Source organism: Uloborus diversus, chromosome 8 (assembly GCF_026930045.1).
Source record: "Uloborus diversus isolate 005 chromosome 8, Udiv.v.3.1, whole genome shotgun sequence".
Taxonomy (NCBI): domain Eukaryota; kingdom Metazoa; phylum Arthropoda; class Arachnida; order Araneae; family Uloboridae; genus Uloborus; species Uloborus diversus.
This window is the reverse complement of record NC_072738.1, coordinates 127,679,808-127,693,707: the sequence shown is the minus strand read 5'-3', so window position 1 is coordinate 127,693,707 and position 13,900 is coordinate 127,679,808. Positions and strand designations below refer to the sequence as shown.

Below are 13,900 nucleotides of genomic sequence, written 5' to 3'. Positions count from 1 at the left end.
TTTTGTGTGTGTAGGTGTATGTATATATATATATATGTGTAGGTGTGTGTATGGTATGCGTGTGTGTGTAGGATATGGATGCAACCTCGAGACGGCTTCCGCTACAGGAGCAGCATCGTGAGGAGCCGGTCGACGGTGATGCTGTAAAGGGTGCTGGCGGGAAAATAAAATCATAGGAACGCCAAAAACAGTCAAATAAAAGCAATAAGCAATCGTGATTGCTCAAAAAAAAAACTATATAGTCTGAAAGTCTTAGAACAGAGGTTCCCAAAGTGTGTGTCGCGTCACCCTGGGGTGCCGTAGGATGATTCGAAGGATTCCCCAAAGCGTTCGTGGTATCGATTGCATATACAATAATGGAGGTTAGATTGGGGTGTCATGACGAAATTCTAATTCCTCAAAGGGTCAATCCCTACACTGGAACTGGTTAACATATACACACGCACAACCGTAATTTTGAAACATGCTGGAAACAAAAAAGCATTGATGAGTGTAAACATGTGAGAGGGAACAATATTACGTTTTGATAGATTTTTTGAAAAACAAGAGGGATTGTTTTTACCACAGACGATTGCATTGCTCATAGCTTACCAGGAACCCATGCAATAGCTGAACAATTTTTTTTTTTTAAATAGCGGTCAAAAGAGCAGAGTAGAACATGTTTCTAGACTCGTGAATTTTTGCCCTTGTATCCCCGTTTCCAAAGATAAGGTTTTAAAGCCTGCCGAAATTTTGAGAAATTTTGCCAAATTTAGCGACTTTTAGTGAGTAATGGAAGACATTGTCACTCGTTTCGCGAATGAATGACCCGCCACATTCATACTTTGAAACCGCGACGTAGCTTCGATTTCTCGCCATGGCTTTAAACTTGGAGGTTTTCCAAAAGTTCCAGGAGACTTTAAGACCCCTTACTTTGATAACGTGGGCATAAGGGCAAATAATTTTTGTCTCAAAAAATTCCGCAATATATGCTATCTTGATTTCTACTTGTTTAATATTTTCGCACTATTTGTGTGGTTCACAATATTGTTTGGTTAGCAATATGTATTGCTTATAAAAAGGGTCATCTTATTGATTTCATTAATTTTCAACTGGTTAAACTCAATGTAAAACATTAAAACCTTTATTAACACATAGTTTTGAACGTATTTAATTTTACCGAGAACAATGCTACTAAACATGAAAGTTGATCTTGAGAAGTCGTCATAAGTAGTGACATTATACAATCCCCGCTGTTTGCCATCTTTCAAAAACATTTTCAGGCATGCCTAAAACTAGGGATTTTTTTTCATAAGAATAAAAAAGAAAATAGTATTTTTTTTCTAATTTTTCACTGCTTTTAGTTTTTAAACAGTACAATTTGGCTTGGTAATACACTTTTTATTGATTTGGTATTCAATGCTACTCTTTTTTTTTTTTTTACCAAGAACATGTTTTTATAACAATCCCATTCAGTTAATAAATTAAAATGTATGACGTTATTAGTTGAACAGTTTCATAACCGATTCATACATTCTCAAGTATATTCTGTCCATTTGCTTTTCAGCATCATTAATTATTCTTCAAAAAAATAATGTGACCGCCAACCAAAACTCAATCTGCTGATATATTTCGTGCCTTCATCGCTGGTGAAAGAAAACTTTATCTCTACTCATAAAAATCTCGAATCAATAATTGAAAGCTTTGTGCTAATGGACAAAAGAGCCAGAAATGATTGTTTTACGGGAATATAAATGCGGGATTATGTTTTCTATGCCTTATAAAACTCCTGGAAGCCTCCTGCCTTACATTTATTTATTCATTAAAACGCGGGGGCCATATATTTCCGGAACCTTGCTTTTAAAAGGCGAAAGCTATTTTAGAACTGAGAGTTTATTGATTCAGAAAGGTGGGGAGTTTTCTTCCATCTGCTGGGAGTCGGTGTCTGAGCCTATCGTCTCTCGTCGCCATATTCTGAGCAGAAAAATAGAATCTGTAATTGAAAACAATTTCTTGCCTCGGAGAAATGATTTACTAACGTCGTTTAGAATTACTAATGAGAACAGTCATTTTGTAAAATACGAGAAAACTGGACGTGGCTTTGTTTGGCAAGGTGTGGCATAAATATTGCATATGGGATCGCTGCATGAAAATTTATATCGGTACCATCAGTAATTTTCTGACGGAAATTTTAATATCGCAATAAGGAAATAATATTTCTTGGGAATTCTTTGGTTCAATTCCGTTCGGTCCATTCAACCTAACAAAAAAAAGAAGTGGAGCAATATTCTTATATATATAAAAGCCAATGATCGAGTAACGCTGCTGAAGTCCCCAACAATGAAACTCGCACCATAGCATGATAGTATGATAATATGTTTTGGTAATGTTTAAAATGCAGGGAAAGGTTTTGTTGTGACAAGGCTGAGGTGGATTCGGTAACTTAACTTTTTTACTGGTCATTTCAGGAGAATGAAGAAACAAAAAGAAAAAAAAATGGTTAACAATGAACGCTATCTACTGGAGTTTAGGGTTAATCCACTGGTGTTAGGGTTAAAATGCCAACTAGAAAAACAGCGCCAAACAGGCACCAAACAGACGTTCAAATGTAGAAGCAATTTCATCCCTCATATCTTGAAGGGCGATTTTCTAGTTTATTAGAAATAAACATTGACTATGCCATAAATATTAAGTCAGTCGTCAAAGTAAAGTTCTAAGGTCCTTCCTTTTGAGTCTGAAGTGTTAAAAACGAACCGATTGAGTATCTAGTCACCAAAGTTAAGTGTTTATAGTTGGGGCAAACCTAACCTGTCAGCGTCGTAATGCTGTGATTAGGATCTACGTAGCCTTCATAATGCTGCCAGGTAAGGTTTGCACCTACTATAATAATCGAAGAAAATAGAAAACTAGTATGTTATTGCCATCACGAAACTTTCTTCTGGGTCATTTCATATTAAATCAACAAATGGACCGTGCCGCAAAATTTTTGATTTTGATGAAATTTGGTAAGTAATATGTACCAATATTCTGTACTCCCAAACCGTTATATATATTTTTGGGGGGAGAGGGGAATTTAATTCTCGAGATATAAACATTTTTTTGCTCTGCGAATGAGTAAAATTAGGCATTTTTGATCTTTTTTCTAAAAATTCTAGTAAATTCATTAAAAATAGTAGGAAAATCAAATACCGCTTATTGTAAAGCTGAAATATTTATTTTTTTATTTGTACCAAAAAAATGAACGATTTAATTTAAACCTAGTTAGAAATTTTTGATGGTCAAATCATGGTTCAAAAAGTGCTCTTTTCATCACTTCGAACCTCAAAAAGTAGATCAGGGATTTGCTGTAAGAAGCTATTTTTTTCCCTTTCGTAGATAGTTATGTACACTAGAAGTACAGAAAAAATAGGCTGATTCTAGTAGTCCTTCATGATGAAAATATTGCTTAAACTAATGAAAAAAAGATAAACGAGCTTTTTGACTCTGCGAAAACAGCCTGTGAGTTAGGTGATAAAAATTTGAATATGCTAGGGTAAGGAGCTGTGACACTACACTTCAAAACAAAACAAAAACTTCTGTGTTTTTTTTTAAGCTTATAAGAGATGAAAAAAGCATCTGTTTTTGGTGAAAAATTATGCTTTGCAAATGTAGTTAATAAAAATTGCAGGCTATTTGTTGTGTAAAATTGTATTTTGGAAGCATAGTTCATAGAAATTTGGTTAGATGGCCTTTTAAAAGAAGCCTTAGTTTCAGTCTTCTTCGATTTTTTAAGCAGTGTGTGAAAATAACTATTCTATTACTTTAAAGGCGCACATCTCTTTTACGCATAGGAATAACAAGACAGGTTTTGTTTTAAAGGGTAACTTAACAGTTTTTTACCCGAGAATTTTCAAATTTTTATCCCCAAACCCACAGGCAATTTTTGGGGAGTGAGAAAAAACATTTTTTTTTTTTTCATTTTTTGTAAAGTTTAGGCGATTTTAGCTAATTTTGAGAACATTGATCAGATACTAGAAAGTCTATTTTGGTATACGGGAAAGTAGGCTTGTTTAGTTCTGAATGGAACTTCTTGTTTTTACTAATATTATAGCTCAAAGTCTCTGTCTGAATGTCTGGATCTCTGTGACGCGCACAGCGTCTAAACCGTTCGGCCGATTTTCATGAAATTCGGTACAAAATTAGTTTACAGCGTGGGGGGTGTGCACCTTAAAGCGATTTTTCGAAAATTCGATTTTTTTTTCTTTTTCTATTCTAATTTTAAGAAAATTTATTGAGAAAATTATCACAACGTGGGAGAGTAAATTACAAAATTATCACAACGTGGAACCGTAACATGGGCGAGCAAATAAACATGGCAAATTGGCCAGAAAATCATCATCCATTACTTTTAAATATACCGGCGAACCAAATGATTTTTTAATTTTCAACTACGGGCAAAGCCGTGAGGGTACCACTAGTTAATAATGAAATCTTTAACAATATTAGCTTATTGTTCTCTGTACTTTTAGTATGTAAAATTAACTTTACCAAGAAAAAAAATAGACTCCTACTAAAGTCCCTCTATGACTATTTTGTGTTCGAAAGGACGAAAACGACCTGATTAGGAATTTCCCTGCGTCAATCCGTGGTTCAAAAAATGCAGTTTTCGCCACTTCTAGCACAAAAAATCAAACAGGGACATACAGTAGAAGACTATTTTTTTCCCTGTTAAAGTTAGTTGTGCATATTAAAAGTACAGAGAAAAATAAGCTGATATTGGCAGTCTTTTATTATGAAAAGATTGCCAAAAATTTGGAAAAACTGAGAAAATGGGTTTTTTTACTCCCGAAAAATGGCCTGTGGGTTTGGAAATAAAAATTTGAAAATGATAGGATAAAAAGTTGTTATGTTACCTTTTAAAACAAAACAAAAACTATTGTTATTCTAATGCGTAAAAGAGATATAAGCCTTTAAAGTAATAGAAAATTTATTTCACACACTACTTTTAAAAAAAAAACGAAGTAGGCTGAATAAATAGCTTCTAAAATGCCATCTAACCAAATTTCCATTAAATACAGGGTCTGTATAAAAAGTAATGAGACTGAGCTGTGTTCTAAGAATTTATTGCAGCTATTAATACTCACACCTAAAATTCTTCAAAATAAGACCCTTGGTTTAGCACACTTATCCCAGCGAGTCTTTGAAGGCTACTTTGTAGCCTGCTTTCAGAATGTCCTTTAAAAGTCCTGCACCAGCGCTTTCACGGCATCTGGAGTTCTAGGGTGATGCCCTTTTAGTGATGTTTCCATCTTCGGGAATAGAAAGAAGTCTGCTGGGGCTAAATAGTGGCTGTTGGCGAGTTGAGGAAGCGTAGAGATACCATTATTGAACAGGAAGTCTTGGAGGATGAAGCATGTGTTTCTAGCCTTTCTCACGTTTTCAGCGATGATGCTGTAAACAGTCATTTTTTCAAGTCCAACTTCATCTGCAATCGTTCTCACACTTAACCGGTGGTCCGAATTAAGCACAACACGCACACGTTCCACATTTGCGTAGGTTCTGCTGATTGATGGACACCCTGTTTGAAATTAATCCTCGACGCTCTCTTGGCCATCTTTGAAACACGTGTGCCACCGAAACACATGCGCCTTCGACAGACAATTATCTCCGAGCACTTGCTTAAGCATCTCTGAAGCCTCTGAGGCCGATTTATCAAATTCTACGCAAAACTTAATCTCATAATGCTGTTCAAATTTCCTCTGCATTTTGAAGCTGGAATCGACATTTGCAACAGAGGTCCACTATATTGACGATGCTGTCCGAACAAAGATTCCCAGGCGACTGCGGACCGGAGTGAGTCCCACCAGTAACCCCCACCACCAACCTAATCAGTTTCTGCGCACTTGAGAGGTACAGTCGCATCAGGAAAAATTGAGTGTCATTACTTTTTATACAGACCCAGTATATTTACAAAATACTGTTTTACACAACAAATAGCCTACAATTTTTATTAACTATATTTGAAAAACAATTTTACACCAAAAAACAAATGTTTTTTTCAAAGGCTTATAGGGCCATTCCACTGTTACGTGGGGACAATCAAACTCCATTATTTTACCAAATATGTGTTACAAAGTTTAATACTTTTAAGAAACTAAAGGTATCCCATTTTCTTATATTTGCATTTAGTACAAATAGACGTCAGACGTAGTTATATTTTTATTACATATTTTTGTTGCTTGAAAAAAAAAACAATTGGCAAGCGTCCCGTGCGGGACATCTAAAGTCAATCTTTTATGATTTGCTACAGTTTTTAGTTAACATTTCTGCTCTAATAAAAATGTGATGGCAAAACAAACTAAAGGTTTTAAAAGTCAAGTCTCCAACGTACATGAAACACATATAATTTTCTGAAAAATGATAATTTAAACTATTGCAAAAAAATTATGTATAGTGCCACGTGCGGGACATTTGCGAATTTTATGAAAGAGGATATTTTTTGACTGTCAGAAACTGAATCAATACACAAAATGAAGTATATGCTGAACACTTTATAAGAGAAAAATATCTTAGTGAAAAGTATTCATAAATTAATAAGCTATTAAATGAACTACTAATGAACTAATTTGAACATGAAATGGAATATATTCTGAAGATTTGCTCTTTTGTAACATCACCGATATTTATACAAAACGTGATACAGAAGTAGCCTTTCTGAGGAGGTTTACATCATAAATGTATCTCTGTATGACTCTTCTTGAGAAAAGATTTTTTTTTCGTAGTAAACAACATGCTAGGGTAATTTCTGTCTATAACAGTCCATTTGTTAAGGAATTTGTCATAGTAGAACAGACTCTTTTCTGTAAGACTTGTACCACTGCACGCCGTTTTCGTGCAAATGGGGCAATACGTTGAATGTTTTGTGTATAGCTTTTCTAAAAGACTTTTTAGGAAAGCTATACACAAAATGGGGCGGTACAGACGAATTCGAGTAATTCGTAGATGATTTTTGACTTTGAGGATTCTGAAGTTAAAACAGAACTTCTTCTTTTTTTTTTTTTTTTTTTTTTTTTTTTTTTTTTTTTTTTTTTGCATGCTACAACCTCTTTTTGTCTCGCTCATATATACTTTTTTTTCATCTTTTAACATGTTGTCTTTCTTACTCCTTTTTTATTTCATTAATACTTTTGTTTTCTTCCTTCTGGAAATTTTGTTTTTCTATCGCTGCTTTCTTTCTCATATTTTTCATTCTGTTTCACTAGTATATTTAAAACCTTCCATCTCTGTCAAATAAGTAAAATATTTGTTAATTGTTAAATATTTATCTCTAACTTCTTAAAAATAATAATGAAGCCATATTTTGAAGAGAAATTCCATCGAAATAATGAAAACAATTCCTAAAAACCACCGCACAGCGTTACGTATGCTATGCGTTAGAGGCTTTTCCATTTTTTCCTTTTTGGTTATTTTCCTCAATCTGTCGGAGAAATTTTGCAAATTTCTTTTTTCTTTTTTTTTCATGCCTGATTGTTAAACATGCATTACTTGACATAACTTTCGTTCTCGAAGGAAACCGTGCAAAGCTGGGCGACGCAGCTAGTAAATAATAAAATTATCGCCTGCCTTCTACAAAAACAAATATTAAATAGTGAAAAAAGAAAGAAGATTGAAAAGGGAAAACTAAATACACAAACTATATTTGCTCCACAATAAGTTCTTATATAGAAAATATAAAAATAGTTTATTTTGTTACTATTATATTCATCGGCGTTACATATGCATGTGTGTTTTCAATAATCTATTCCTAAAACAAATATAATTAATGAAGTACTTCAAATATTCCTTAATGAAGTTAAACACTTTCAAGATTTCAAATATGTTCCTAGTAAACGATTAATTAGTGCATAAAAATAGTTTTACAGATGCAAAATAAAAATTAGTTCTTACTCCAGAATAACATATTTTAGAATCTTTTAACTAGGTGTAACAAAGTTTTATTCAGTATTTTCAAGTTGTAACTGTTTATCTTACGCTTGTTTATGTAACGCGTCACGTGACCGTGCGGGACAGTTTTGTTTTCGGAATTTTCTCCAACCAAAATTTATTTATAGTTCTAAAACTGTCAGAACGTAAAAGCACTACAATAATTAGCTTTAGGAATAACAAGTATGAATGACTTTCCTTTATATTCTAACTACAAATATTCGTCTTTTGCCTCACGTGCGGGACACAAATAAGAATTTTGTTTGTGTTAATATAGTTATTAGGACGTTTCTTGGATCTTAATATTTACTAATACGAAAACAATTAAGTTTAGAATTACCCATAAACTTGACTAATTCAAACTAATTTCAATCAATTTTTTTAACCGAATCAGAGATTCAGTTTTCACGCTGAAATTCCAGCACGCTTGCTCGCAACTGGTCTCCATGTTTAGAATACTGTGTTGCCAATATAGAAAAAAGAAACTTTGATATCTTACACAAAACTTTAAATTTAACATTTTTACTTTTCATTGACACCAAATTTTTAATGAAAAGTTTTTAAAATTTACCATCGAGATACCTGTTTTCGTGGAATGACTCTATATCTCTTCTAAACTTAAAAAAAAACACTAAAGTTTTTGTTTCGTTTTAAAGGACAGTGCAACAGTTCCTTACTCTTGAATTTTCAAATTTGTATCATCTAACCCTCATGCTATTTTTGGGGAGTGAAAAAAGCCCGTTTTTCATTTTCTCTTAAGTTTAAGCAATGTTTTCATCATGAAGCACTACTATAATCAACCTTTTTTTTTTTGTGCTTCTCGTTTGCATAACTATCTACAAAAGGAAAAAAAATAGCTTCGTACTGCAAATCCCTCATCTACTTTTTGAGGCTCGAAGTAATAAAAACATCACTTTTGGAGCCATGATTTGACCATCAAAAATTTCTAACTAGGATTAACTTAAATCGTTCATTTTCGGGCACAAATAAAAAATAAATATTTCAGCTTTACAATAAGCAGTATTTGATCTAAATACTATTTTAAATGAATTTACTAGAATTTTTAGAAAAAAGATCAAAAATGTCTCATTTTACTCATCCACAGAGCAAAAAATGGCTATATCTCGGGAATTAAATTTTTCCCAGAAAAAAAAATGTAACGGTTTAGGAGTACAGAATATTGGTACATATTACCTATCAAATTTCATCAAAATCAAAAATGGTGCGGCACGAAAATTTCTGAAAATTTTTTGATTTATATGTAATGATCCTTCTATATCTTTCTCATGAATTCTAAACTTGAATCCCCATGCTTGACGAGGAAGCAATATTCCCAGAAAAATTAAAACTACGCACAAAAAAATTTGACGACCGTCCCAATGTTTTTCTCTATCCATTTTTACAAACTTGAGATAAACAGATTGCTTATATGAAATCATATTTTATTAACTTCATATTTAGAATAAATGAAGGAGTGGTTATTTGTTTACACTGATAAAGTGATGTTTAGACTAGTACTATGTATGAAAATTCTGCTTTCAGTAATGCGAAAGGGAAAATCTCTTCACGAAACCAATGTTTAGTAGCCAACAACAAAGCCCCGCGATTCCCTTCGGAAAATGTTCGTGTTGCTTGCGAGAAATTCGTGTTAGCTCTAAAATTCATTACTCTTGAACGCGTTATAACCATTTCGCATAATTATAATCGCGTTGTAACGCCAGTAGACTGCATTTTATGCAGAAAATGAATCAAATCCTAGGTTATATGCAGTACGTTGCTAAGTGCTATTAACTCCACTTTGGGTTTCCAAAAAAGGTCTTCAGTTAACTGTAATTGAGTGGAAGAAATATAACTCCCCATTCGAGCAGGAAAATAATAAGACTTCGTGTTCAAAAGAGAAAGAAAATATTCCCCTAAGTTTACCAACACATTTTACTACCATTCCCCTAATTTTACATCTATTACTTTTGTAAGAAGTAAAATAATTTTTACGAAGGGACAAAAGAAGCTTCTTTTTTAGTTCTAGGGAATATTTGTCTATGGGACAGGTAACTTTATTCTTGCCATTTTCATTATACTGCTCCACTGAATTTGAAGTAGTTTTATTTGGATTAATTCAAAATGAATAAATTAATACAGAGATGTCATTCTTATTTACATTTTTACATTATACTTGAAGTATTCTGGTTGACTAAGCATTCACACACAGCGACACCTATAAATACTAACCTAAAATATATTCACCTATGAGAAACAGATGTTACGTCCTACCTTGAAGTACTACATATATCTCTGCCAGCCGTTAGAATAGCCATAGCACCTAAATTTATGTTATGTCATTAAAAATGGCAGCAGTGTTTGAGAAAAAAGAGCATTAATGACAGTGAAACATCTCCACAACTGACATCAAAGTTATTTTTTTCAACCTAAGAATCATTCGAAAGAAATTAAACGTGGCATTATAAAAGTTATGACATATATGAAGCAATAATCGAAAGATGAATTATCTATGCAGTGAGAAGAGGGCGCATAAAAGATAATGTTTAGAAATTGCAAAATGTAAAAGGTTTTCCAAAAAGAAGAAAAAAGCATTTCGAAATTCGAATTCGGCACTGCAGTCTCAGACTATTGGCGGTTGGAGGAGATTAAAAAAAAGATCGATCTACTTACGTATTATATGACCTGTCCAAGGAAACATCTACATTGTCCGCACAAAATTGAAATATTTAACCTCTTTAGCTAATTTCTTAACTAATCACAAGGTGGCGTATTCAAGCTCAAGAACTATGAATAAATAAAAATAGAAATTAATCAATAGCATGAGTTTTGTTGCCTGTGAAAAAATGACAATACTAATAAATAAAAAGAAAAAGAAAAAGTATTAAAAAAAAAAAACTAACATTCAGTTTGTATAGGGGAAGTTTGCCGTTAATGAACCAGTTCCATAACCGGGCTTCGAAGATATTTTCCCCACCAGAGTTTTTTTAGGCACGAAATCAGTTTTAGTGTCTTCTTTTGGCTTAAAACAGTCCAAATACAGAATCGTCAAGGAGCATGAATCAATACATCATATTTTTAAACGTCCAAAATAAGATTTCTACTATTCACATACTAATGATTGACATTTACATTTTGTTTTTACATGCTTTGAATATTACTGAACAACTAAAAGGGAACATTGACTTGATAGAGTGCATTTTTAAGTAAAATTCCCCATATTTAAAGTTTCATCATGAATCGTCATAACAGTGACAAATATGAAAACATTCAAAATGACGCAGTGGCTGTCACTGATCAGCTAGGTATTTCTATGAATAAACCAGCTAACAAAGTGGTTAATTCAAGGAACCTTACAACTATTATTAAGGTTTCAGCTGAATTGTCTTTAATAATTGATTAATCTTTTTAAAAAAGTGTGATAATTATGAAAATATATTTTTAAAATAAGTTTTAAAAACTCTCCTCAATTATTATATTTTCAACTTAAAAACTTGTGCAGTAGATTCAATATTTTTTAGAGTAAATTTTAATACAATTTCAAGTAGTACGTTCGTTGTTCAAGAAAAATACCAAAAGAAGTAAAATAAAACCAGTAGATAACTGAGGGCATGTATCGTGCTATAGCAAAATCCTTGTCGTCAAGTGAAGTCTTTGTGGATCAAAATTTTTGAACTTCGATGAAACAGGAGTCCCATTTTTTAAAAGAGGCCTCAATGGAATTTTAACTAAGATGAGTAAGTCACGTGTTAGAAAATATCAAGTGGTGAGCGAAGCGGGGTGAAAACAACTGTGTTGTGTGAGTCTTGAGGATTTTTTATGTTTCTCCTGTGATAAAGAATGATTTCAAAAAACGAGCTGATGTGTGCATCACATGACTTCCTTTTACACCAACATAATGCAGTTTCCCCAATTTTAGCAATTTTAATGTGACTCAATCTCTAAATATCATCAACAGTGGCCAAATTGAAACCAGATTAAAAAATAAAAAATAAATACAATTAAAAAAAATCACCAAATTTGTCCCCAAGTTGTTGACAAAACTTGGCGACCAAAAGACTGGCGATCTATCTCCCCGCCATATTATAACACCACTTGAGTTTGCATTGAAATTAACAATGATTTCCCAGCAAAAAGGGGCAAAAGCCCCGTTTAGAAACACCCGATTGCAGCCAAAAGGAGAGGTGCACAATAAAACCCCACCAGGAGTCTACGTACCAAATTTCAAATTTCTAGGACATACCGTTCTTGAGTTATGCGACATACATACGCACATACTTCCATACATACGTACATACAGATGTCACGAGAAAATTCGTTGTAATTAACTCGGGGCTCAAAATGGATATTTCGAGGGTCTAGACGTTCTTAGGTACTTATCCGCGTGTGGTCGGGTTGAAAAAAAAAAACTCAATATTCATTCAAGGGTGAGCAAAATGAAAATTATGGCCGATTTTTGAGGGAAATTTTTTTTCGTGAATTCAACACTTCCTTTTTGTAACAGGAAGTAAAGAAACAATTTTCTCTTTTTGAATAACCTACTATTATTTATAGTGTTTGTATCTTCTCCTGCAATAGCTATTTATATTTTACTGTTCGATTTTCTTATTTGAGAATGTGGTCCATCGATGGAAACTTAACGGTCCGTCCATAGCAACTGGTTTCTATCAATGGACCGCATCCTATAATATTTCTTTTTTAATTTTTATTCTTTATTGAAAACAGTTAAAGTAAAAGCTAATATTTTTATTAAAGGAGAAATATACTGTGAGTAATTATTCCTATCGTCAAAATAAAGTTTGAGTCTGAACTACTTCCTAAAAAGGGCCAGAAATGTTATGTGGTTTATTGACGGCAACCTTCCGCTATGCGAAATGGGGTTGTTTAATTCAGTCAAAAGTACTACTTTTAGTCACTGAAATTGATAGACTAAGCAAAAAAAAAAAAAAAAACATGGAGCGAAAAAAAAAAAAACTTTCATCTTCCCAACGCTTAATTTTTAATTTTTTTTTTTAAATGCCCGATTTAAAAAAAGGCGTGGTCTTTATGATGTCACAAATGATGTACTTTGGCGCATCTGTCCACCATGTTTTCACGTTATGGTAATCAAGAAGCGAATTAAATTATTAGCAAGCTCTCTATGCTTGCTATTAACCATATCGTTGCCAACACATGTGAGTAAAGAAGCGAATTCAATATCGTGCTTTGTGAATTGCATTTCATCATTTGTGATGTTATCGGCAAAAACGTTAACAATAAAAGCCCACCGATTAAAGTATTTTTTTAAAAATATTAAACAGTCAAATTATTTAAAAAATGGTCAGATCCTATGTTTTTAAGCATGTTTTTTCAAAAAAAAATGCGTTTAAAATTTCGAAAACAACACTACTGCGAAAAAAAGCAGACAATAATATACAGCTCCAGATAATGGGCCTTTACCCATTGTGCAGAGGATCGCATAGAAGCTGTCTGATAATCATAAAGATAACAAACTGAGAAACATTACCCACGGGAAAGGGAAATCAATAAGCAATCTTGGATTGATAAAAAATAGGAATACAAAAATTTTAAGTAAAACACTTTTTAAAAAAAATGACATTTATACGCGTTATGTAAGATTTTAGAAATATATCCATACGTAATGTTTTGTAATGTTATAGTCTTGCTATTCAGCAACAAACTCAAATATGCTGCGAACATTCGAACACTGCTTCACACTTTCTGTCTGATACAGCGTCCCTGAGGAAAAACATTTCTTGGAAGAACCACCGAAAAAAAAAAAAAAAAAAAAAAAAAACAATAATCCCACTACTCTGTTTTTATAGGACGTCTCTTCTGACAAAATGTCTCCGATTCCATATGTTTCTTCTTCGCATCCTTAATCCTATGTACCTCTAGCGGGAAAAAAGGAAAATTTTCGATTCGTTCTTGGGAGAAAAATGTATCAAGAATAAATGCCTGT

At 33.0% G+C, this 13,900-nt stretch overlaps 1 protein-coding gene across 1 annotated transcript in view; it reads left to right on the top strand.

The window, feature by feature from the left end:
- Window positions 1–356: 356 nt before the first annotated feature.
- Window positions 357–13,900, top strand: part of LOC129228590 (SCY1-like protein 2) — a 96,737-nt gene continuing 83,193 nt past the window's right edge. The window contains exon 1 of the mRNA XM_054863272.1: window positions 357–362. Within this exon, the coding sequence (XP_054719247.1) occupies window positions 357–362 (6 nt within the window). The remainder of the gene's footprint in view (window positions 363–13,900) is intronic.